The sequence below is a fragment of the Plectropomus leopardus genome, chromosome 2 (genome assembly GCF_008729295.1).
Source record: "Plectropomus leopardus isolate mb chromosome 2, YSFRI_Pleo_2.0, whole genome shotgun sequence".
Lineage (NCBI taxonomy): Eukaryota > Metazoa > Chordata > Actinopteri > Perciformes > Serranidae > Plectropomus > Plectropomus leopardus.
In genome coordinates this window covers 31,221,743-31,246,706 of record NC_056464.1, presented here as the reverse complement: position 1 = coordinate 31,246,706, position 24,964 = coordinate 31,221,743, and the positions used below count along the sequence as shown (strand labels likewise).

Here is a 24,964-nt window from a genome sequence, read left to right as displayed (position 1 = left end):
CTGGGCACATGACTCCCCGTCCCCAGCAGGACGATAAAAGTCCAGCACGGGACCGCATAGTCTTTGCAGGAATTAGTTCAGCAGCCTGACTATGTCCCATTTCCTGCAGGCCTCTGTGTTGTTCTGCCTGCTGTCACACACGACAGAAATATCTCAACCGCAGGATACTATATTGATGTAGGACTGCCAACTATACAACACCACCGTGTTGTTTGTCTGAGCTGTTTTGGAAAACAAGGTCATTTAAGGGGAAGTTCAGATCAATAAAATGATTTTAAATTCGCTTTAATGCTTTGAAACCTTGGGTTTGTTTACTTTCAAAAACATGGTGGAAAAGGGAATGAGCAACAAAACAATGTATTACCCAAAAATTAACAACAAAAATGAGTAAAAAGTTACAAGAAAAAAAATAAGCAGAAAAAAAAACAAACAAGAAAAGTAAAATCAAATAGTAAAAATATATCTCTTATTTATATCTCTGAACAGACAGATTTTTTGTACTGCAGCATAATTCTAGCTTTAACATTTAATCTTTTTAATTCTTAATAATTTTAAATATAGTTTTTTGAACATTTTTTCTACATATTTTTGGACACTTTTCTAATAACCCCCCCCCATTTTAAAAACTAGTGATCAGGTCATTTTCTTGTCCCCTTTAACAATTTATCAATTCATTATAATTCATCTGACCAAGTATTGTTTTCTTCCCCATGTTTTCAAAAGAAAGGAAACGAATTTGCTCAGGTTTCAGAGGGTTCAATAACTTGCCAAAGAACTCGGACTGCAGCACAAGAAAACTGATGCTGATGCAGGTTTCAAAGGGTTAACTAAAACTGTGCAGCTGCATGCCTCTCACAGTCACATTTTCGTCTAATACACTCTCATAGAAGTCATTCATCCTCAGCATTCAACAAGAAACTTACCTAAAATGACAAAACTTTGTGATGCGAGAACAAGTGCAGGTGAAGCTGAGTGATGAGCAGGTGTCCATCAATCTGTCCCTCCTCTGATCTAACAGTGCAGAGCAGTTTCTCTGAGCCCTGTGCCGACACAGCACTGTCCGATCTGCTAATTCTCAGACGGGACGGCCAACAGCAGCCTCCAGCTCAAACAGCATCGAGGTACGAAGCATCCCATCCTCCGTCCGACGCCTGGATCAAAGTGGGACTGCTCCCTTCCTGCTTGCATAACAATACTCTAGACAGATCCTCTGCTGCAGTTGGTGCTTGTGGATCAGACTACTTAGCCGGCAGGCAGGCGCTCTCTCTGACTTGCAAATGGACCTGGCGCTGTTCCAGCACAAGTCTCTCTGAAGAAAAGTGCTGAGCTAAAACTGGGCCATATACCTGGTGAAACACCCCTAAAAAAAACCTGATTCTCTCCTCTCTTTCTATCCGTCACGGTTCAGCTTGGCGGGTTGCGTATGCATCTTTTGCGCCTGGCGCTCAGTGTCCTGAGTCACAGCCAGAGCCAGTGAACTGGACTGATTTGAATTGTCACTGCATGTTTGTAGTCGGCCGCCTACAGGGCACAAGCTCCCTCAGTTGGGGAATCTGGGCCAAAGGAAGCCGACTCAGAGGTGTCAGCTCAGGAATAAAAGAATGACAGGAGTGATGATATGGTGACAGCATGGGCTCAAATACACTTTTTCCACACATAATCTCTCAAGCGGGGATTACAAACTGTGACTAAGACATCCCCGTGTGTGTGTTGTGAGACCAAATATTGCAAAAAATGACACACACAATCAATTTACAAGGCGGAATATGTGCAGGCCAAGGACATGTGGTGGAACATGACCAAATTTAGCGTGCGCCCAGGGCAATGAAACGACACGCACGCTGGTGTGAAGATACAAGGCAACGGGTGGTGTGATGCTGGGTTATGCATGCTACATTCCCCTCTCCCCTCGCAAATTGCCTCTGCTTGAAGTTAAATCGCTCTGCAGGATGACTAAAGTTCATGAGGAGAGATTATAGACTAGAGGCAGTTTGGAAATTAGAGCTGCGTTGAGTCGCAGACAGGAGATAAGTGAGGATTACAGTCAAAGATGTGCACTGGCTGGACACAGAAATACTCGGAAATGTGTAATTAATCTGTACGCACACACATACTGTACACACACCCCATCTGACCTTGAGAGAAACAAATTGCTATCTGTGTTATTACATCTCCTGCACGGGGCTGAACATAATCGCAGCTTAATTAAAGGTGCCAAGATAAAGAATCAGTGGGTTCACAGGCAGGTACAAACAGCCCGAGTGGATTGATCTGATAGCAAAGTCCTTCACCTGAGTCTCACAGCTTATTAATTCAGCACTTCACACTTGGATGCGTTCTGCACGTTCTGCTTCACTTCATAAACCTTGTCACCTTTAGCATCAGTGCGGCTGACAGCAAGAAGCACACGCCAGACGACAGCCAGAAAGAGAGAAAACCAGGGTGTGTCTCAACATCTCTCAAACATTATCTCTGCCTGGATGCGACCTCTACTGACTAATTTATGAAACTGCATCTCTTCACCTCTCATCAGTGCATGCCGCAGAGCAGGAGTCAGCACATTAGACTCTGTGAAGCTCAAACTCCCTCTGCCCCCAAAACACAATCATCTCCTGAAATGGATCAGTGTTTATCAGATGAGTAAAAGGGTTATGTTTTCATGTCTTCATTCATTTAAATGACATTATGTAAAACACTACAACCATTTGTTATGTTTAAACAGCTTGCTTTTGTTTTCTTGCGCAAGCTCGGACTCCAGAAAGAACAAGAGCTTGATTGCTCTGAAGTTAAATTTAGGCGGATTAGAGACTTTGATTACTGACGTCCCTGAACACTGCGGAGAGAAAGGGCATTTAGTTTAATGAGTGTGATTAATGTCATTGTTTTCCACATAATACAATATTCAAATAATAAGCCAGCAAAGTCGGACTGCCAGCAAACAGTTTTCATTGTTGATTTATTTGCTGATAATTTTCTCCTATCGATAGGGCCACAAAAAGGTCAGAAAAAGGTCAACAAAAAGTACCCTTTACAATCGCTCAAAGCACAAGTTGACTTATTTAAAAGGTCTTGTTCTGTCCGACCGTGAGTAGAAGTGCAACGACTGGTTGATTAATCAGTTGAGAAAAATGAATCACCAACTTTATTTTTATAATGGATTAATTGTTTTAGACATTATTCCAGCAAATATATCAAAAATGTGGTGGTTTTACCTTCTTAAATCAAAATTGCCATATTTAAAGGTCTTATTTTGTCTGATGGGTTAGAGCTGCGACGATTATTCAATCGAAAAAAAAAAAGCCAACTATTTTGATAATTAGTTGATCATTTCAGTCCTTTCTCAAGCAATGACGTCAAACATTAGCTGATTCTAGCATTTTACATTTGAGAATTTGCTGATTTTTAAATAATTTTTGGTAGTAAATAGTGATAGTAAAAGACGAGTCTTTGGATTTAAGACAAAAGAAGCATTTTGAGGACATCACTTGGGGCTCTGGGAAACTGTGATGAGCTTTTTTCATACTTTTTTGACATTTCATAGACTAAATGATTAATCAGTTAATCACTAGTTGCAGCCCTAACCATGAGTCTAAAACACTACAACACGTGTTTAAATATCCCAGAAGACCAAGAAGAGCTGTAAATATTCACATTCGAGAAGCTGGAGCCTGAAAATATTTAACTTTTTATGATCTCAATAGATTATCAAAATACTTGCTGATTAGTCTTCTGACAGTCCATTTATCAACTAATTGTTTCAGCTCTGCAGTAAAGTTAAAACATATGCAAAAACATGCACTATAAAACGGCAAAATACGGCTTCATGATTATTCTGGCAGGAATTACACACCACATGATTCAAAGCAGGGACCGTCAATCAGCCGCCGTGGATTTAACACTTAATGCCGCCGTGCACAAAGCCAAATACACTTACACACTGACAGCTAGTTGCCATGCAAACACATTCTTAGCATGAAGTCAACTCACCTCCTCCAGCTCCTTCTCCTCACCTGACAACTTGGCAAAGCCTCTGTGAAAAAAATGCTGCCAAAAGAGAGACCATTACCAGGAGAAGATTCCTGGCTTCACGTCAGGTCAAATGCAAAAAAAATGCAAAACTAAAAATGCTGAATTCCTCCATCAGAGTCCAATAAGAAATCAGCACTCCTCTGTACTCTGATGGACCACAGCCCAGCCTCGTCCCTGCCTCTTATCCTCTCCTCTTCCTCTGGATTAAATCCATTGAGTCTCTGTCACTCTCTCCTCCTCTCTTTTCCCTCTCTGTCATGAGCATAATCACATGTGCACATACTACACAACAAGCCAGGGCGGATGTCCACGGAGCAGAAACAGAGGGCTAGTGTTGGCCAATCGCGAGGCTATAAATAGGCTTCTTGAGTTCATCATTGTCTCTTCCTATGATGGTGAAGAGCCTAGAGGGCTCGGAGAGAGAGGGAGGAGGGCACACCAAGCGTGCACCATCACTCTCCTCTGGCTTTTACTTCCCTCCGTTTATCGACTTCAGTCTCCCTATCAGATTCACCTTCCTGATTCTCCTCTTCTGAAGAGAGATATGCGAGCCGTGCTGGAGGAGCCAACATACATGAGGGTTTTTACCGAATGATGAACAAAAATAGGAAATGTATGCTCCAGAGTACAGAATGACTTAAAAGCTAAAATCACCATACAGCCATTTATCACACTGTAAAGGTCACATGTGTGAATGTCTCTAATAATGTTTGAGAAACAGTGAACCCCTTCCTGCACAATGGTTGAATGTCACAGTGTAAAAGATCACCAGTGAAATGTCAACGATCCTCTTGATGTAGTAGCTGTTGTTATTGTGTTATGCACAAGTCCACACGCACTTAGAAAATGCCAAAATACTGTTGCAGTGGTGCTGTCCACTGATGCCCATGCAACTCAAAATCTCCATAACTGGCCATTTTTAAAAATTAATGTGGAAGACAGAAATAGATACTTCTCAGATTTCTATCCAGCTTTGTATTGTAGCATGAATGCATGAATGGTGTTAAATTTCCCTCCATCTTGCCAGCGCTCAGAGATCTCCCTGCTTATTTGCCAGTGAAAGATTTTTGCTGGCTCTGGGAGTGTTGCACGAACTAAAGATTGTTCTTTGTCATTTTTGTATGGCCACCACTGCAGACACAAAGAGTACAGAAGCGGACCAAACTTGGAATAAACAACAAAACTATCCACTGCAAATCAAATATAAAACCAAATTCTGTTACTGTCTTGCCTATTACTCACCTAAAATGTCTTCAGAGACATATTTTTAAGAACGATCCTTGTGTACAGGGATCCACAAAACCGACCGAAAACACAGTTGTGTGCATGCCATGCCAGTAGGTGAAGGTGCAGCAATGCACATGTGTGAAATGCGGCCGTGATGTCACCGTTCTATCAAGATTGCATGTTGCCAGTTTTCACGGTGGCATATGGAGTGGCGTTTTCAAAAGATTACACTCTGGAACCTGCTTTCAAAAGTTTGCATTTTGAGGCCCACAAAAACGCTGTTGTCGTGCGAATCAAAAGCCAAACCCCAACAAAAGTTTAACGTTTCATGCAAACTGGGAACCAATCGACTATCAGACGATGATTTAGCTTCTGGATAACAGCTAATGTTTTGTGGGTTCTGGAGTAGCCAGCGGATATCCGGGTCACGGATATACGGGCCAGGACTTCATGTGGTTGTCACTGTTCACAGCCCCATTAGCAACTTGTGATGTGAGAATGGAGTTTTGGCTGATCTCTATTCACGCTAAATCATCATCAGCTGATAGCCGATAGGTTCAAAGACTGCATTTTGGCCAATGCCTTCTGCCTCTTTTGCTCTCAACACTGTTTACCTGCGTGCAACCAAAGCTAACTTAACCCTTTAAAACCTGGATTGACATCACTTTCCTTGGTTGCATTCAGATGAGAAAATTGGTTTGATTTCTTTCGAAAGCATTAGACAAAAGGCAACTTGGCAAAGAATTGCATGAAATTAGTAGATAAAAAAAAATTTAAAAAAATTAAAAAAAAAATTATCATATTTTTACATTTACAATTTTTGTACACAAGTATTGAGCAGTGTTTTTAGGTCTTTTATTGTTTTTTTTCACTTGCCCATTTTTTGGTTTCTGTCAATGTTTTTTGTTGTGTTTTTTGTGCTAATTTTCGTGTAATTGTTTTGGTACTTTTTACTATTTTATTGCACAGTGACTTCTTCCAATGTTTTTGGAGGAAATTAAGCAAGTTTGCCATGGTTACAAAGGGTTAAACCTGATTGCTCAATAATACTCAAACTACAAATAGAAACAACACCACCATCGAAATCTTGTCCCGTTGCCTTGAGATTCCGCATCCATATGAAATATAATTAACTGAGCTAATAGTAGTGTACCTAAACATTATGTTCACACATTAGCAAATATGTTCTGAATTTAGGTTTGGACTAACTATCTATGATAATGACAACAAAATGCTAATTTCAAATATACAAAAGATAATTCACTTTATCTGCGAGTGTTCATATGTGTTATTAGGTCAGACACATGCAAAATATGTGCCAAGTTAACATTGCTAGAGAGAAACGTCTGACTGACCTATTGCCTCCCTGAGTCACACGGCTCGGTTAAACTCATCTAGCATGTCTCTGGAGACGGTGAGTAATCCACTGAATAATCCACTGAGCGAGACGGGACGTCCCCTGTTCTCAGCATAAACACCATGTAAGGTATTTCGTCTTATATTTGACAGATTTGTGGGACATCCACTTGAGATATCTTTGTTGCTCATCATGCTTTCACCTTAATCAATGCTTGTCAGACACACAAAAGGCATCAGCACGTACACACATCCAACACACAAGTCACAGAGTATTTCATGACAACACAGGAATGACCCTGCAGTCAAATCCACCGCAGGAGCTGACATGGGAAAATGTCAGATGTTGTTTAGAGCAACAATTTCAAATACATACAGCTGTTATCACGAAATAAAAGGTTGATTGCCTTCTAGCTTAACAAAACGCGTTACTTCATCTTCTGTATTCTCACATCCAATTACTGTTTTATACACTTTTTACTTTCTTCCTTGATTTTGAGACAATGATACTGAACTGATGTACAAAGCAACCAAGGAGGTTTTAAATGCCAAACAGAGGAATGCTTTTGCTTTGCCAAATCAGACATCTGACCTCAATCCCACAGATCATGTGTTTCTTTTGCTAAATACCAGACAGATGGAAAAAAGAAAAAGAAAAAATCCCTGAAACAAGCAAGGGAAGCGGCCGCAGTACTGGACTGGCAGAGCATCACCGGGGTGTCTGCTGCTTGCAAATGAAGTATTTTATGGCCACTTGGCAGCAGCAGTAACAAACTTTAAACACAACATTGGCATTCTTTCAACCTTTAAACTGATATGGTGACCTTGAAAGCAACCAATGCAGACATCGAGCAGACATAGACACAGGTCGACAGAAGCATTAAGCATTCGTTTCTGGCTTTCTGATGGCTGTAATTCCAATATCCACTCTCAGTTTAGCTCTGTTTGGGTCTCCACCAACTCCTGAGGGAAATATCTGGCTTTTTAGCTACTAAATGCTGCACTACGTTCAACAGCTGGTCACTAATTATGTCTGTCTACTGCTCACTACTGGGAAGGTAGTGAACATTAGGGATACATGGTATTGGATTTTTTGATATTCAGTATGAAGATATATAACAATCCATCTGGCTGATACAGATATTAACATATCAGCTTTTTTCCCCTCTTAAGTCTCTGACTTCACATCATATCATGCATATTCTCATTGTGATGGCCCACCAGCAGATGGACGTCAGGAAATCAACCAGGAAATCATCATTATCTGTGTAACTGTAATACTTAATGCTAGAGTTTAGGGTATTCGTTTCATGTTTTGCAATGAAGGTTTTATCTCTTTAATAAACATCTTTTGTGGTTGATTATATAATACACAGTCTGCAAACAGGTAGCCTATCTAGCAGGATGTAAATATTTCTGTGAACTCCTGTACATTATTTTAAGACTACTAAAAACCGAATATCTTTGAGGAAAACTGTCTGATTGACAGCAGCTTTTTGAGACAGCCTTGTGCTGCTGCTGATCTCATCTCCTTTCAAGTCGAGGCGCAGTTCATCTCGAACAACCCTGATAAGACACTGTATAGAGCTGAGAGGGACTGCAGAGATGGATAAGATTTCTCTGTGGGTTCATCACAAAAGGCCACAAGTAGGTTAAAGAATAGGGCTGTCACTTAAACAGTTAAGAGAGGAAAGTCTAAATTAGTTTTTAGAAAACAAGTAATTTGTTAGACTTTATCTGAACATCACCCATCCCCCTACTGTTCTCCATTTTAATTTAACTCAGTTTGTCTGGCAGCAACATCTCAAACTGACAGTGAGTCTTAAGGATGCCCTCTGCTGGACCAGGCAAACTACTTCAAATAGTCTGTCGAACATAGAGGCCGTGAATTTTAACAGGTTATTGCAGTTATCAGGGATACATTTTTCCCTTAGATTGAACAACAGATGGAATATCATACAGAAAGTGAAAAGGAAGCTAGCAGAGTTAGTTTCTGTTCATGTAGACAATATAAGCTGAAACTCAGCATTTTAACATAATGATACATTTTAAATCTAATGTGCTGAATGATGTCTGGTGAGTGATTACAGACAAATTATATCTCGGTCACCTGCAAACCGACACTACAAAATGCACTGCTAGTGAGGATCTGAGCTTTCAGAGCAAAAAGTAAATTAATAAAAAAGTAATTTTTTTAAAATTCACTTGAAGAGAGAAATTTGCATTAATCAGCTTTACATTTATGGAGATCTTTCTACATTTCGTTTGGGTTTTCCAGTCCTTAAAACAGTTACTTCTTCCTTCCATTTGGGGTCGCTAATGTGCAGAATTAATGTGAGCCTGGACAGTGAGGGTTTCTTTATAAACAAGTTACCTTCTGTTTCTTCTAAAATTTAAGTTTTCTGGGAGCACAGTGTGCGCTTTCACCTGAGGACAGTTTTTCATACATGGAGATGATGGATATCTCTCTCCTTTAGTTTTCCATCCTCTCCAATCCATCAATAACTACTCTCACTCTCTTCCTCCGTCTTCTCCTCCCTACATCTCTCTTCCTCCGTCTTGTCTCTTTGTCCTGACTCCTCCCTCAGTTCAGCCTGGTGTCCTCACAGCCTCCCTCTGCGTCCTCTCATCAGACCAGTGTCTCTCCTCTACTCAGGCATCACTTAACATCACCGAACAACCACAGAGAGGACCTTTCGACCTTTCACCTCACTGCAGGTACGTCAGTTTAAGATATAAATTTAAAGTATACAGAAATAATTCAATTCTTGATGTTAGAATTTAGCAACGTAAAACTTTTCTTTTTTTTTAAAACCATGATCAAAATGGTCAAGTCGAGAAAGACATGTAATAACAGCACCTTTTTTTGTAAATTATGAGATTTCCAATTTAAAGACAAAGTTACTTTTCATCAAATAACTATAAAGCGGATGGTTTACATAAAGCTAAGAAACCTTAAAATTGAAAATTTCGTCTTTACATCTTAGATAAGACTGGGTTTATGTGTCCTGAGCATCAGCAGGAAAGCCATCAGATTAAAAACAACCTTGAAAAAAGGCCAGTGCCGCTGTAAAAATATGCAAAACTTTCATTAGTATCTAGAGACTACTATGAAATTATCCCTTAACAGTGTTTTCTTTTTAATAATAATAACAAACTTTATATATTGAGCTCTTTTCATGCAAGTGATGCAGCTGATGCAAGTGATCAAAGTGATCCACACAATAAAAAATGCAACACAAAAGCAAAAAGATGACAATATTAGCAATCAAAGGACAGACAGTGATAAAAAAAAAATGTAGTAGTAGTAAAAATGAAAGAACGGATATAAAATAACAATTGCTAGAATTACATTAGTTAAAAGCCACATTAAATAATCAGGTTTTCAGCTGTCGTTTAAAAATGTTCACTGAGCCAGCTTCTTTTATAGCTTTTTAATTATTATTTTCTAAAACATGGTTTGAGTAATAAAATCTGCGGTTTGTTGGGTTGTTTGAGGTCAAAACGTGTGATTACAAAAGAAGTAGCTAGAGGAATTTCCTGTTTACACACAGAGATCTAGCAGATTGCGGTTTTTCTCTGTAGATGACGACCCTCACTACACGAGGTCATCGCCATAAAAAGACATTAACTTCTGAAACTCAGAGCCAACACTGGTGTGGTGTTAATGCAGTGTATTCTGACATCATTTCATCTTTCATGGGGTGGTTTTGTGGCTATCTGAGCAACGTCAGCAGGTATTTTGCATTTTACGACCAAGTATGAACAGTCCTACAAAACTGTATGCTTGTGCCAGCACACTGAAACAAGATGAGGAAAAGGGAGAGAAGCATGTCAAAGCACACTGCTGCCTCTCCTTTTATAGGTATTGTTGCATCCAGCCTCAAGTGTTGCAGATGGCTTCCGTCTGCAGAGCAACACTGATCTGTACTCCAGAGGAGAGATGTTATATATACAGTGAATTAAAAATGTACACAACACAATCTCCCTGCGTCCTCACAGAATGCCTTTCGGAGGAGGAAACAAGTGCGGCTGCTGCCAGAAAACAGTCTACTTCGCTGAGGAAGTGCAGTGCGAGGGGAAGAGCTGGCATAAATCCTGTTTTCTATGCAGTAAGTATTTAAGGTAATCTGCTTTATTCTCCGTCTGACTCAGAAATCACAAGAAGTGCCAGGATGGAACGCAGACTATTTGGCATCAGGGTGTGAAAGTGAGCATCTGCAGGTTTTCGCTCAGGCATCTCGATCCTTATATGGATCCACTGGAAATGTGACAAAAGGTTTGGTCTTCCTTAAATGGCAGAGGAAGGTACACATGCTCCCCCTCCAGCACAGAGCAGTATTCATCAAAGCCAGCTAAGCACAGAGTGGATTTCCTTTTTAAAATGACATGCATAGTTTGTGGAAATGTCAAGACATCTGTGAATTTCCCCCTTTTCTTTGCTGTAAGTGGTCTGTAAGAAGAACTTGGACAGCACAACAGTGGCCGTCCATGTGGATGAGATCTATTGCAAATCATGCTATGGCAAGAAATATGGGCCAAAAGGCTACGGGTTTGGAGGTGGAGCCGGCACTCTGAGTATGGACACAGGAGAAGGACTGGGAATCAAGCCTGAAGTGTGAGCCAAACAGCATTTCTTCCTGTTATCATACTGAAAACAGTGTAAAGCAGGGCTTGACCGATATTGGTTTTTAGGGCCAATACCAAAACCGATTATTAGTAGTTAATAAGACCGATAACTGATATTTGGAACCAATTTGCATTTACAATAAAAATGAAAATCTTTCTGTCAATATGTAGAATTTGGAATATAATAAACTCAAATGCAAAACTGTTTAAATGCCTTTACCAAATGTTCAGTCAAAACTGAAACTTTCATCATACACAGCAAGTTCCCAGCAATATTTTAGAAAGTCAAGTGAAAACGTAAATTTAAAAAAAAAGAAGAAATGAAAACAGCTCCCTCAGGTTTTACAAACTGGAGGTTCCTCCCATGCCAACAATTTCTTTTCACTTTTTATATAATTTTATCAGCGATCGTTATAATTACTATTGATACAGATAATCGGCAAAATGCCAAAAATCAGCCCCAGTAATTGTCCAGGTCTGTTGACCCGTAGTGTGAAACAATATATTGTATATTCAGATCATAAAAGGACAAAGTGCATTTCATATAAAAGACAAGAATTACCACCTTGCGGTTGTATTCCCTTCATGCACTAGTAAAGTTGCACTTACAGTACATCCATGTCTTTCAAAACATCTATACAATCAGCTGAGTTTCAAGGTGGGCACCCAAAATTAGTGTCACCAATTCAAATCCGACCAAATGTCTCCCCTTCTGTTCTCGAGTTATTCCGTCGAATAATAGACAGAAAAGCGTGTTGTGCAGGACATTATGATGTCACAGTTAAGTTGACCTTTTGGATATAAAATGTCATCACTTCATCATTATACCCAATTAGACATCTGTGTGAAATTTTGCCATGATTAGAATAAAAAATCTTGAGTTATGGCCAAAAACACAAGGTCACAGTGACCTCTGACCACTAAATTCTGATCTGTTCACCATAGAGTCCAAGTGAATGTTTGTGCAAAATTTTAAGAAAATCCCCCTATGTGATCTTGTGATATCGTGCTCATGAGAATGGGACAGACAGATGGAAAACCCGAAAACATAATGCCTCCAGCTATAATTATTGCTTGAGAAGGCATAAAAAGTGCACAAACAAAACTACTATTAACAACATAAGAAGGATTCAAGGCACATCAGATATTTAATAAAGCTCTGTTTTCTCTGACAGACAAGCTCCTTTTCGTCCTACAAACAACCCCAACGCCTCAAAGTTTGCCCAGAAAGCCGAGGGCTCAGATGTGTGTCCTCGATGTGGAAAGCGAGTGTACGCAGCTGAGAAGGTTGTCGGAGCAGGCAATGTAAGAAAGATCGACATAAATAACAATTAATTAGTACACAAACAATTTAAAAATCTGTGCTCTAAATTAAGAATAAAAGTGGATGTTTTGGTAGTTCTCTGTATGTTATTAAATTAACCAGCTCTGCTTTCTCATCAGTCTTGGCATAAAGGCACCTGCTTTCGCTGTGCCAAGTGTGGCAAAGGACTCGAGTCTACGACCCTCGCTGATCGAGACGGGGAGATCTTCTGTAAAGGTCTGTGTGTATCAACTAATTCAGGTAGAAAAGGCAGCAAAGTAAATAGCTAAGATTCTGATAATTATTCATTTTTTCCAGCAAAAATACCAAACATTCTCTTGGTCCACTCTTTCTTATATGTGAAATTAAATTGCACATCTTTGGGTTTTGGTTTGTTGGTCACCTCGTTACACTTTCATTCCTCACATCAAAAGTACACAAAACAGATGCCATTCATGAAAAATAATTTCTTCATAAATCAAATGCAAACTGGGAGAAATATTGCATGAATTAATCAGGCATTTTTGTACCGGAGGCCCTTTTTCATAGCTCTGAGCACCCCTTTTTTATTATGTCCACACTGCAAAAATAGAGATTGTAGTTCATCGAGTGCCATTTTGAGGGGCTTTTTTTAGGTTCTGTTTCAGAGTAGATCCTCTCAGCACAGGAAGAACCTTGAGCGACCAAAGTGCACTGTGATTGGTTGAACACATCCATCTGCAGCACTGGCAACCACCAGAAAACAACCACTTGAAACAAAAAAAGGCTTTACTCAGCATATACTGCATGTAATGGGGGAAATTTAATGCGACTGACTTGTCAAAACAAAATATAAGAATATTGAATAGCATTTCCTCTGAACTTGCTAACTTAGGCATCTGCCACACAGCAAAGCAATGCAAGTATAAAACCAGGACGCTGACACAGGATTACAAAAGAAAATGAAAGAGCAGGACAACCAAAGTGGATCTGAAAGATAAACAACAAGTGGTACAACACAGGGAGTCCTGAGGACTGTTTGCCCCAAAAACGCCAAGTACTGCATTACGCCTGGAACACACTGCATGCATGAGCAGCATGTGACGGCATCCTCGACAAAATGCAGCGTATTGCACGCTCACGGTGTTCACACAGGCAGTGTTGTTGCTGTGACGATTCTGCAGGGCTGCCTGCTGATATGAGTTCAGTATTTACACTTTTATAAGCACAAATTCCACTTATTTATGAAGTCATGCAAGCTCCTGCATTGTCAACAACATGGCCCTGCAAATGTTTAACAATAAAATGCCTTGTGTCAACAACTGATGGGATTTTGTTGCCAGACACATTGTCAAAGGACTTTTATTTTGAAAAGGAAGCAGGAAAGTTTGAGTAAAACAGATATGTTTGTATTTCCTCATATCTGTGAAAGATGGAGACATTCGAAATGTAATAAAAGGTGGTACTGAGTCAATATTATTATTAAAACGCCATTTTCACTGTGTATTTCTGCTGACAACAGCAAGCAGAAAAAAAACAGCGGACCACCGTTTCTCTAGGCGCTGCTCACACAGGCAGTGTGGCTGCTCTGACTTGTTCACACAGGCACCAAAAACCCCCGAAAAACAACAGGTTCGGCAGTGCTCATGCAGGAAATGTGTTCCAGGCATTAGAGTAGATGCAGTCCTTTTATTTCAAACCATATAACAGTTACTTTAGATGTTACTGGTCCAGTTAAACCACCAACAGCCACAACTGGTTGAACCTTAACCTACAGCACAGAAGCAGTTGCTCTAAATTTGTTACGACAGAAGCCCAACGGGTCAGAAGACCCTCTGATCTTTTGCCATTAAGTACATTTTTATTCATATTCGAACGAGACTTTACGTTTGATATTTAGTGTAAAGGAGCCAGCTGAGGTTCTGATTCTGTGGCTCTGCAAACTGAGGTTTAATAAACCATCAGTTTGTGTAATTTGAGCGTCAGTAGGTTTTTGTCTGTGTTGCTCAGTCTTTGTCATTTCATTCACAGGTTGCTATGCAAAGAACTTCGGTCCCAAAGGATTCGGCTTTGGTCAGGGTGCAGGAGCTCTGGCTCATTCCCAGTAAAGCCTGAAGCTTCGGCCCACCTTAGACTGAATAGAGCGCTCTGATATCACCGCTTTCAAGATCCTTCAGTCGATATCCAGACTATTTCACTCTGCCTGTTCACTCCAGCTGAAGGAGACAAGTGAGAGAGGCACTCGACACACAGCTTTTTGTACAAGTTCAACCAGTAGATTTTGCTCAGTGACATTTTAAGCCCCAACTCTTGACTGCTTAAAAAAAGATATCATGCTAAATATTTAAAACACTAATTTTGAACTGTGATTGGATGTGCACATTGTGTGTGTTCAAACTGATTTTTTAACAGAAAGAAAAATTAAATGCACTAAGAAACACTTCCACTGTAACAAAAAAACTGAGTTTGGCATCTGAGCGAGAACAAAACATGTTTCAAGACTGACAGCTGAGAAAAAATGAAGCTCACATCATGCTTAAGTTGCACTAACGATTAAGTTTTTTCTGTCTTACATGTCAAATGTTGTACATACTGTCTTAAGATATGCTTTGTTGCTGACACAATAAATATCAATCAAAAAAAACACACAAAACAAGAGATTATTTTTCTTATTCTGCATGATGCAAAATCTGGCATGCCCTACACGACTGTCATTGTTCTTTCTGTGATTCTGCTCTGATGAAATCAGCGTGTTCATTGATGTGGTCTCGGGTGTGCTTGTTATTCCTTCTGATCATCATCAAACAGAGAAAAATGCCAGCTGTTGTGGTGAACAACAGAGTCGTAGTGCTCAGCCCCGTCTCCGCCTGCGCCGAGGAGCTGGCACACTGACCGGAGTGTCAGGCAGCTGTAGTGGCGGCGGCGGCGGGGGCGGCAGCTGTTTGTTTTGGTTCTGACTACAACATGTGTGAGTCACATAAACAGCCAAACTAACTCTGAAATTCATACAAAGATCAGAGTCGATCTAGAGTCGAATTATTGTGTTGGTCAGACAAAAACTAGACTTTTGAAATACAAGTTTGTCAACTGTTAGTGCTTGTTTACTAGAACAAGAACAGAAGTCCAATTAAATGACCTAATTGAGCTATAACCTTAGCTCGACTTAACTGTGCCTTTAAACATATACTGTTTGACATTGCAGACATCTTAAAATTGGTATTCCTTTGCTCTAATCACCTGCTGTAAGTATGGAAACACCATGATCATGTGATTCAATATTTGATTCCATTTCCCTTTAGCCTGTTACCCACAACTACACACAACGCTCGGCACATCGTGGGTCAAGTATTGAGATAATATCATATCGTGAGTTACCCTGTGGTTCCCACCTCTAGTAACTAATTAGGCGAGTCTTAGCAAACGGTCTATTTCCTTTCATATCAGACTTTACATCAATACTAAGTTTTGAATAAGAAATGAATGCTCATATTGCACATTTACATAACGTGATACACACATACTGTATATCCTCATTCCTATCCTAATATCACCTGTACGACACAGCTGCAGAGACCATTATAAATTCTGTTGTACAGAGACTTAGACAACAGAGCCTACTTTACAACACGTGAAAACTACTGTACTGTAAACTTCTATATAATCCACTGGGCATCTGAATATATGAGTCAGTGTTCAGTTTCCTAGAGACGGTCCAGCAAACACACACAGCACTTTGTTAATCCTGCTGCCATATATACTGTGGAATTATAATCAGCTGCCACGAGCCAACAGCCTGGATCTCACTGTCATAAATCAAATCAGCATCAGGGACTTAAAGTCCTGACTCAGCGAGAGCGAAAGAACAGTCCTGCAAATTAGAAAAACTCCACAAAAAAATATTAATATATATATGAGAGGATACAGTTACAGACACTGCAAATGAAATTATCTTCATCCACAGATTAATTCCACTAAAGAGACTGGAGGAATTTCCCATGGTGTCTGATTCTCGATGTGAGCTTGAACATATGATGAAACTGTAATAAATAGCAGGGCGGTTGGCCCAGCAGGTCACAGTCACTGCGGCCTCAGGAGGCTGACAGCTCGCCAGTTATCCCACTGAACGCCTGCTGCTCCACTGTAAGCAGGAGACAATGCAGCAGCCACACACGTTACCACAAATGTAAAGCATGTGTTCAGCACAAGTGCAGAGGATTAAAATGCTGTTTTTAATAATACTGTCATTTATCAAGCAATATGTGGAGCGGCTTCTAGTTAAAGGAAAAACCTGAATAAGAAGAAACTGACCTCATTTCGAAGCATCTGTTTTGTTCTTCGGTTGTTTTGATGAGTATGAAAATGATGTAAATCAAATTCTTTAACAGATTTTGGACACCATCACTGAAACACCAAATGAACGGATATGTTTTGGAAGAATGGTGTTTATCCCTACAGTAGAGAGAATAATCTTTGCCATGGAGCCTTTAAGCTGTTCTGCCTTCACTTGCAAAGAGCTTAGGACTTTTTAATGTGTTCAAAAATGCAAAGATGTCCTTAAAAAATTTTCAAAGGTCCATTATGTGGGATTTGGTGGTAAGTAGCAGTGAGATTGCAGAACTGAAATTTCTTCTGTGCCAAGCCTGTGTTACTGCTTTTCTACCAAATACACAATGGTTGAACTGATTCCATTCAGGACACTTGAAGCCTTGGTGCCATCTAGTGAACCAGTCCATGTTTCCACCAGTTTTATGTGGACCCATTGTAAATTACAGATGTCATTAACAAAGGACATCCAATTCAAAATGGAAGTAATCAGAAGTAGCAAGATGGCAAATTAACTGCCAACTTTTTTTTTTGTTTTTATCCCAAAAGCAAGCATGGACCAATTATTAATGAGACCACTACACTCTTTCTCAACTGCCTTCTCCACACCAATTATTAGTACTTAATGCGACCGATACAAGATATTTGTAATCTATATGCGATATCAATAACAATGAAAATATCAGAATATAACAAACTCTCTGTTCTCTGTACTCTCTGGAAAAACTCACCTCTGTCTGAGCTGAAGACAATTAAATTTCCAACACAAACACAACCCAGACACAAGTGCTTTTGTGGATTAATTTAGAGACTTAATGTCCTTGAGTGAACTGAGTGTTTAGAAGTGTGTCCACACAGACAAGACAATCATCTGTGTTCACATTTTGCTCCACACACACAAACTCCAAACACAGAGCGTACACACACATACAGTATGAAAGCAGGGACCCAGAATCAAAGAGTGGCAGCATCACATGGTGCTGCAATTTGTCTATGTTTAGTTGTCGGCCTTAGCCAAATGTATACTGGAAACTGCATTCCTGCCTTAAAACCTCGGCTTAGCATTGTCTGCAGCTATTATCCTAATCAGACCAAGGGGGCCTTGCGGTCTCCGGAGGGGACACGGCATGTCTCCAACATCACTCTCAGTAGCCAAAAAAATCTCAGACAATGATCAGCAGCGACATGATAAACTGGCTACGGCTGCTTGAACTTAGCTTCAATATAAGAAGAAAAAAAGTGTAACTTGAACTTTACACAGCAGCTGTCTGTTAGGACGAACAAAGCTGGGGTACAAGAGCAGAGACAAGATCCCACCTAGAGCTTTAAACGCTTTACACACACAGATTAACAACTGACTGAAAGCTGCTGAAGTGAAAGTCGTTTATCCCGTCTGGGCACGCAGAAAAGTTCACACACATTATTATAAAGAAGCAGAGAGCAGTGATCTGTCAACACAACACGAGCATCATGATCACTGTTATCCTGACACCACCCCCTCTCATCAGGGGTGTATCTCTGTGTGTGTGTGTGTGTGTGTGTGTGTGTGTGTGTGTTTCTATTTAGGTCTCCTTGTGATCGAGAGGAGGGACAAAGGGGAGCAGGAGATAAATATTCTGGGTCTTTCTTCTCTCCATCACTTTGTCTGCATCCACAGCATCAACACAGGCAGGTAAGACCATGAATCTCTGCCACACTAAATCAGATGAACTGATAGTTATTTCTTTTTCTTCCAGTCAGAGTTAATTGTGGTGATTTGATCTGAGATCTTAATTTTACTTTATTCAATTAAGATTTGACAATTAGGAATTAAAGTATATAAAATATAATCTGAGGAAGTTCCTGACCAATCTTAAATTTAGGGTTGCAACTAACAATTATTTTCATTTTGGATGAATGTGGTATTAAAGAGTGTACAGAATGTCACTGATAGTAAAAAAAAAAAAAAAAAAAGAGCCAGTAGTGATGTCTTAAAATGTCTTGTTTTGTGCAACCAACAGTCAAAACTCCCAAAAATATGTAGATTACTATCACAGAAAATGAAAAAAAAACAGCAAATATTCTTTCAAGTGACAATGGCAATGAGGCAATGAGACTTCTATTTTTGGCTATTTGCTTCAAAAATTCTGTCAATTATCAAACGTAATACTCATTTCAGTTCCAACTAGGCTACATTAAAAAAGGTTTAAATGTAAATCACATTGCAACAACTACAACACAAACTCTCTCTGAATCACTGTTAATTGGATTTAATATCATGTGATCATCAAATTAATTTTACTCCAACAAGGGGGGTTATGAATGAAATCATCTTGCAGTGCTGATATTGCAATGACTGCAAAATCTCCAAAAGACATTAATAAATGTTGACAGCTAAAATAACAACACAGAAATGTCTGATCATGTTCAGGACAGAAGGACAATCAATGGAGTACCACAGTTTGGGTTTTTTTTTTTTTGTAAAAAGTCAAATATTTCCTAATTCTAGCTTTTAATTTGTGAGGTTGTGCTGCTTTTCATTGTCTTATGGTAGTCCATGGAATATCTTCAGGTTTTAAAATGTGTTAGAAAATACATGCAATTTGATCTCTTATGGACCACATGATCAATCAATAATAAAAGTGAGTTAGTTGCAGCCCGATGATATCTCAAATATATATAGTCCTGAAGTGTTTATTACCCAAAATGCACTTTTTTAAATCCCTTTTTTTTTCTCTCTTTATTCTGTATATTTTAATCATATATATATATAATATTTATTAATTGGTCTTGTATTGGTGGGGCTGTGCAATTTAAAAATATTATATCAATATTGTGATTTGAGACTAGATATCATCTTAGATTTTGGATATTATATATATCGGGAATGTTTTCCTAAAGTCTGCTTTACAATAAAGTTGTGTAATTTCTCTGTTCTAGCTGGTCTATTATTCGCCTTTACCCACTAAGTCATTATATCCACATTACTGATGATTAGTCATCACAAATTTCATTGGATAAATATTTTGTGAAAGCACCAATAGTTAACCCTACAAAATCACTGCAATGTCAATATCGAGGTATTTGGTAAAAATATCATGATATTTGATTTTCTCCACGTTGCCCAGCCCTACCTTTGGTAAAGTCAGCTGGGTGCTCTTAAAAACTTTGGGTCACTTCTGTTCTGAGAAGTGGGGGCCCGGTCTATATTTGTGTCTTTATCGAGTGGAAAAAAAGGGGGTGAATGCAGGAAATGTTATCTAACTGGAATAGCTGACATGTTGGGGCCTTGCATGCTTCTCCGTCTGCCATCACTTTGCTTCCTGGCAGATGAGTGTGCTATCAGCACTGAGAGGTGACTGCATGATTCTGTCCAGCAGGCCTTTCTACGAGTAAAACATAACAATGGCCGATAAACAAAATCAACAAGGCTGGCAGTGTAAAAAGTCACGTCCTGTCTCTGCTAAGGAATAATATAACCAATGGAGGAAAAATATACATACCAGCCTTTAAAGCTATTATAGAGATAGATTGAGCTATATATAGAGCACATATATACTGTATCTATCCAATTCTTGTAACACTATACGCTCGGCTGCAGTGGAATGTATCTATAGTGGATCTAAAGGGTATCCATGGTTAAGACCCACTGGGGCACTTGACCCAAGTGGTCCTCACTGATGAGCACTTCAGAGGCAAAAGGTTTTATTTTTGTCTTCCAGGGGGAATTGAAATAGCCAAGATGCCAGAGAGAGCGTAAGTGTATTGTGTTTCTGTTATTGTTTCCATTTCCAAATCAGACAGCCTTTGCAGACAAATGGGATTTATCTATAGAAACACATCATAGAGTGTAATATGGAAACTCCCCGATACAAATATTTAAAAGTTTTTGCAATGTCGAACTGAATGCTAAATCTATATTTTTTCTGTGCTGTGTCCTTTCTTTATTTCAAACCAACAGACCGGAGGTAAGCTTTCACAAGACGATACTCACTAAAAAAAACATTTAATAATATAATAGGCTGGGATACTATAATGTCACATTAATTTTAAATCTATTTTCTTTTTGCAGAGGAAATCTAAAATCTCAGCTTCTCGCAAGCTCATGCTGAAGGTGAGTCCTCTGCAAATTGCACAATCTGCATCTTCACACTAAATCAGACAGTAAAATTTACTTTTATGTGTGTTTTTTAAGAGCTTGATGGTCGCCAAGGCCAAGGAGGAGCTGGAGCAGGAGATGGAGGAAAAAGAGGAACAGAAGGCAAAGTACCTTGAAGAAAAGTCTCCTCCGATACACACCGCTGGCATGTCGTTAGCAGAGCTACAGGTAGAATTTCATATTCACCGCAGAGTTGTTCATATCCACAAACTAAAACTCTAAAATAATGTTGCTAAAGATCTGTTATTTCATTCAGGAGGTGAAAATATTTAGCATTCGCTTTCTCTTATTTTCTTTTAAAGACTTTATGTGAAGAGCTGCATGCCAAAATAGACGTGGTGGATGAGGAGCGGTACGATATTGAAGCCAAAGTCTTGCACAACACCAGAGAGGTAACTGAACACCAGTCAAAGAAACACTTCGCCCCAAAAGACCGTTTGTATATCAATTATTCACCCTGCATTACGCTGAAATTTGGGGGAAAGAAAATATTTTTCTCACATGCCTCTTGTGAAAGAAGAATCCAAAAACTGAGAAAATTCTTAATGAATCTGCTAAGTCCTGCCCCTGAACGCAGACTGGCCAATCATAGTGTGCAGCGGCAGGCTCCAACAAGGGCCCGACAGCGTCACGGATTTACTAGACTTTAATGCAGTCGCTTCAGGTTTTCTTCATTTTTTTAGGTTGGCATCCTGAATATATCCCTCAAACACATATTGTAGACCCTTCTGTGTGCTTCTCTGTAATTGTTTGTTCATTTTTGCCAGAAATTTGATAGGATTATTTCAGTTAGTAACAGTGTGCGGTCCATGTTAGCTCCAACAGCTTGACAGACCATCATGAGGGGCCAGGGCTTAGCGAAGGGTCCACTCAAGTCATAGGCAACCACGTTTAACATCAGCGAAACTACATCAAAAACCTACAAACTCTCACACAACTCTTGCAGTATAATCCAAGTAAAATATCCAGTCATATGTTCAGTACCCAAACAGACAGCTGTTTCTGCAGGGAACTTAATTAAAAGTGAAACTTATCTGTGCTCTCTTCAAAACCAGACTCCTCTGGGAAAAACAGTCATTCTGCCTCGCTAAACGTGGGAGCTGCTGGCTTATGGCTGCCTAAGCCAGTTTGTCTGTGTGACTTTGGTGAATACAAAGTAAACCTTAAAAGCACCAAAGTCACATAATAACAGACAAACTAACAGATAGAGGCAGCAGTAGACCAGCAGCTACTGTGTTCAGCGAGGTAAAATTACTGCTTCAGTCAATGTAGTCTGGCTTTGAAGGAGATAGAGATAGATCAGTTTCACTTTCAGTGCATCTCCCTGTTGGCAAAAGCTGTCTGTTTGGGAAGCACTAAGCGTATGACTGATGAATGAAAATTGGATTAGACAGAACGAGTTGTGTGAGAGTTTATAAACAGAAAATTTGATATAGTTTTGCTTTAAAATATAGTCACTTTCATACTTCAAGAATCTTCTCAGTTTTGGGAAAAGTTTTCTTTCTGTATTCAACGTAACACAGGATGAATAACTGATATACAAATGGTCATTTGAGATTTAAAGTAATTTTTAAATAAAGATTACAATAAACACCTTTAATCATGTCAACATGAAGAACAAAAGGACAAACAGACACCTCACTCAAAGCTGAAAAACAGTTGTCCAACAAGCACTTTATGATGAAAAACCATGAAAGTTTAGCTTTAAATCAACCAACTGTGACGCTCTGTCTTAAAGTTGAATATCTGTCTATGTCTGTGACCTAGATTAACTTCCTCTCTACTTTCTCCACAGATCAAAGACCTAAACATCAAGGTACTGGACCTGCGAGGGAAGTTTAAGAGACCCAGCCTGAGGAGGGTGAGGGTGTCTGCTGATGCCATCCTGCGCTCCCTGCTGGGCTCCAAACACAAAGTGTCTTTGGATCTGCGAGCTAATCTTAAATCAGTCAAGAAGGAGGACACAGAAAAGGTGGGTTTGGGAAAAATACAAAGATTCAGAGACGCTTTCGGCCAAAAGTCAGTGACATAATCCTGATATATTCATACAGCACACAATGTGCAGCTTTGGCAGAGATGTTTTCCCATGGTGACCATTACGAAGCATATTTGCTCTTTAAGCCTTTGGCTGATGTCCATATCAGCGGAGTGTGAAACTGATTTATCAGCTCTCTCAGCTTGCCAAAACAAAATTAAAACCACCGGTGCATGGATGAAAATATCATATTATGTTAAACAAGGATTTCCTTTATCCCACGAGTGTTTCTGTTAAATAGAAAGGCTTCATCAAGCACCTGATGGAATCATTTTAAACCGTTACATGTGCACAACTTCAGCCAAACACAACAGAATTAACAAAAGTGCGTCTCTGTGGTCGTCTGTGTGCAGGAGAAGACGGTGGAGGTGAGTGACTGGAGGAAGAATGTGGAGGCCATGTCGGGCATGGAGGGCCGCAAGAAGATGTTTGATGCAGCTAAAGGTCAAAACCAGTGAGGAGGTGCTACTAAAGTCCCATCTGGCTTTTTAATTTACACCGAATACTGTCACTTTTAAACCAAAAAAATCAGAATACAGCACAAAATATACATGCATCAGCTCTGGAGGACATCACACGTTCACAGATAATCTTTTGCTATTTTATGATCAGGACATTTTCTGTGTGATTTGTTTCATTTTCACTGAAATAAACGCAGCATATGCAGTCTCTCTTTGTGTGTCTCTTTGGTTGTACAGTACATAATTCTTTGAATACTTAAAACAAAGAAAGCTTTGCATTCACACTCATCAATCGGCTGCTGTGATGAAATGTCAGAGGAAATCGGTTTTAATTGGTTTCATGCATGTGTAGTTTTATGGATTACTTGTCAACCACACACAAACACACATACACACACACACACACACACACACACACACACACACAGTTTAAGTAAAGATGCAGAAACACAGATTTTGTTTTGAGATTATATCTTATCAACTTGAGGTACTACAATGGGTTATAAAAGCTTCACAGGAATTACCAGGCCTGCCTGATTTTAAGGGGTGGAAGAAAACTTTTCAAATAATTTTACATATTAGGCTTATATATCAGCATGTCATTAAATTCTGTGAACAAAACTGAATAAAACTGTGTAATCTGCTCACAAGTACCGATTTGCACATTTTACACAAATTTCCTGCAATACTTGCCCTTATTATGATTAATAGTACAGATTAACAGTAGAGATGGAGGAGATTATTTTTAAGAAAGCTTGGAAAAAATGTCCATAATTATATATTTAAAATTATTTTATAGATTTACTATACATTTTAAGCATTTTTTCAGGTCATTTCTTGCATTGGATATTTTGTTTTACTTTCTCTCTTTTGTGTTATCTCGTACCTCTGTGTCATTTCTTCTTTTGTTGTGCATTACCTTCTTTCAGTGATTTTGAGTAAAATCAGTCAATTTACCCAGGTTTCAAATGGTTAAATAAATAATTTGACTGTGTTTCCTTCTTTAACTGAGCAGTTTTTTGTGAAAGGAATTAAAATCTTGTCCCATATAGAAGTCTGTCTCAAATATAAGTCTGTTGAGTTCAGTGATTTAAAAAAAAATAGCTCAGGCTATTGACTGAAATTTTACAGTACATTCAAAATGTAAAAATAAATCTAAGTCAGACAACTGAAAATCTGTTAAAACTGCAATCAGTGGAATAACATGCAGAGAGACTTTTAACAAAAACACACAAAATAACAGCAACAACTGAAGCCACAATTCACCAAACAGCACGAAAACTCAAAATGCATGTACCAAACCACAAGCTCAGCCAGTGCAAACAATTAATTCACAGTTACAACCAACGCAGCAAAGCAGATCAACAGCAGCACATGTACAGAAATTAGCAACAAGCAGCTAACTCACAAACCAGCAGACCTGCAGGAGAGTCACTTTCACTAAAGCCAACACGAGCAGCACTTACCTGCTGTAGTTTGGAGAA

The 24,964-nt window shown here is 39.3% G+C and overlaps 2 protein-coding genes across 2 annotated transcripts; both read left to right on the top strand.

Annotated features, from left to right (window-relative positions):
- The first annotated feature begins 9,214 nt into the window (after positions 1 to 9,214).
- csrp1b (cysteine and glycine-rich protein 1b) lies at positions 9,215 to 15,164 on the top strand. Its single transcript, XM_042508768.1, has 6 exons — positions 9,215 to 9,330; positions 10,615 to 10,724; positions 11,062 to 11,230; positions 12,417 to 12,546; positions 12,685 to 12,781; positions 14,555 to 15,164. Exons 2-6 carry the CDS (start codon positions 10,616 to 10,618, stop codon positions 14,629 to 14,631), a joined length of 582 nt encoding a protein of 193 aa, XP_042364702.1. The 5' UTR covers positions 9,215 to 9,330; position 10,615; the 3' UTR covers positions 14,632 to 15,164.
- Positions 15,165 to 18,475: 3,311 nt separating this feature from the next.
- On the top strand, positions 18,476 to 23,672 carry tnni1b (troponin I type 1b (skeletal, slow)). The gene is made up of 8 exons (XM_042508781.1): positions 18,476 to 18,518; positions 20,548 to 20,581; positions 20,787 to 20,793; positions 20,898 to 20,939; positions 21,021 to 21,152; positions 21,287 to 21,376; positions 22,780 to 22,956; positions 23,373 to 23,672. Exons 2-8 carry the CDS (start codon positions 20,568 to 20,570, stop codon positions 23,475 to 23,477), a joined length of 567 nt encoding a protein of 188 aa, XP_042364715.1. The 5' UTR covers positions 18,476 to 18,518; positions 20,548 to 20,567; the 3' UTR covers positions 23,478 to 23,672.
- The last annotated feature ends 1,292 nt before the right edge of the window (positions 23,673 to 24,964 follow it).

Excerpts from the sequence above, each read along its gene's own strand:
- tnni1b (XM_042508781.1), top strand. Across the intron at positions 20,940-21,020 it reads CTCGCAAGCTCATGCTGAAG|AGCTTGATGGTCGCCAAGGC; the intron begins GTGAGTCCTCTG and ends GTGTTTTTTAAG. Across the intron at positions 22,957-23,372 it reads AGAAGGAGGACACAGAAAAG|GAGAAGACGGTGGAGGTGAG; the intron begins GTGGGTTTGGGA and ends GTCTGTGTGCAG.
- csrp1b (XM_042508768.1), top strand. The coding sequence starts at position 10,616 with ATGCCTTTCGGAGGAGGAAACAAGTGCGGCTGCTGCCAGAAAACAGTC. Across the intron at positions 10,725-11,061 it reads TAAATCCTGTTTTCTATGCA|TGGTCTGTAAGAAGAACTTG; the intron begins GTAAGTATTTAA and ends CTTTGCTGTAAG. Across the intron at positions 12,547-12,684 it reads AGGTTGTCGGAGCAGGCAAT|TCTTGGCATAAAGGCACCTG; the intron begins GTAAGAAAGATC and ends CTTTCTCATCAG.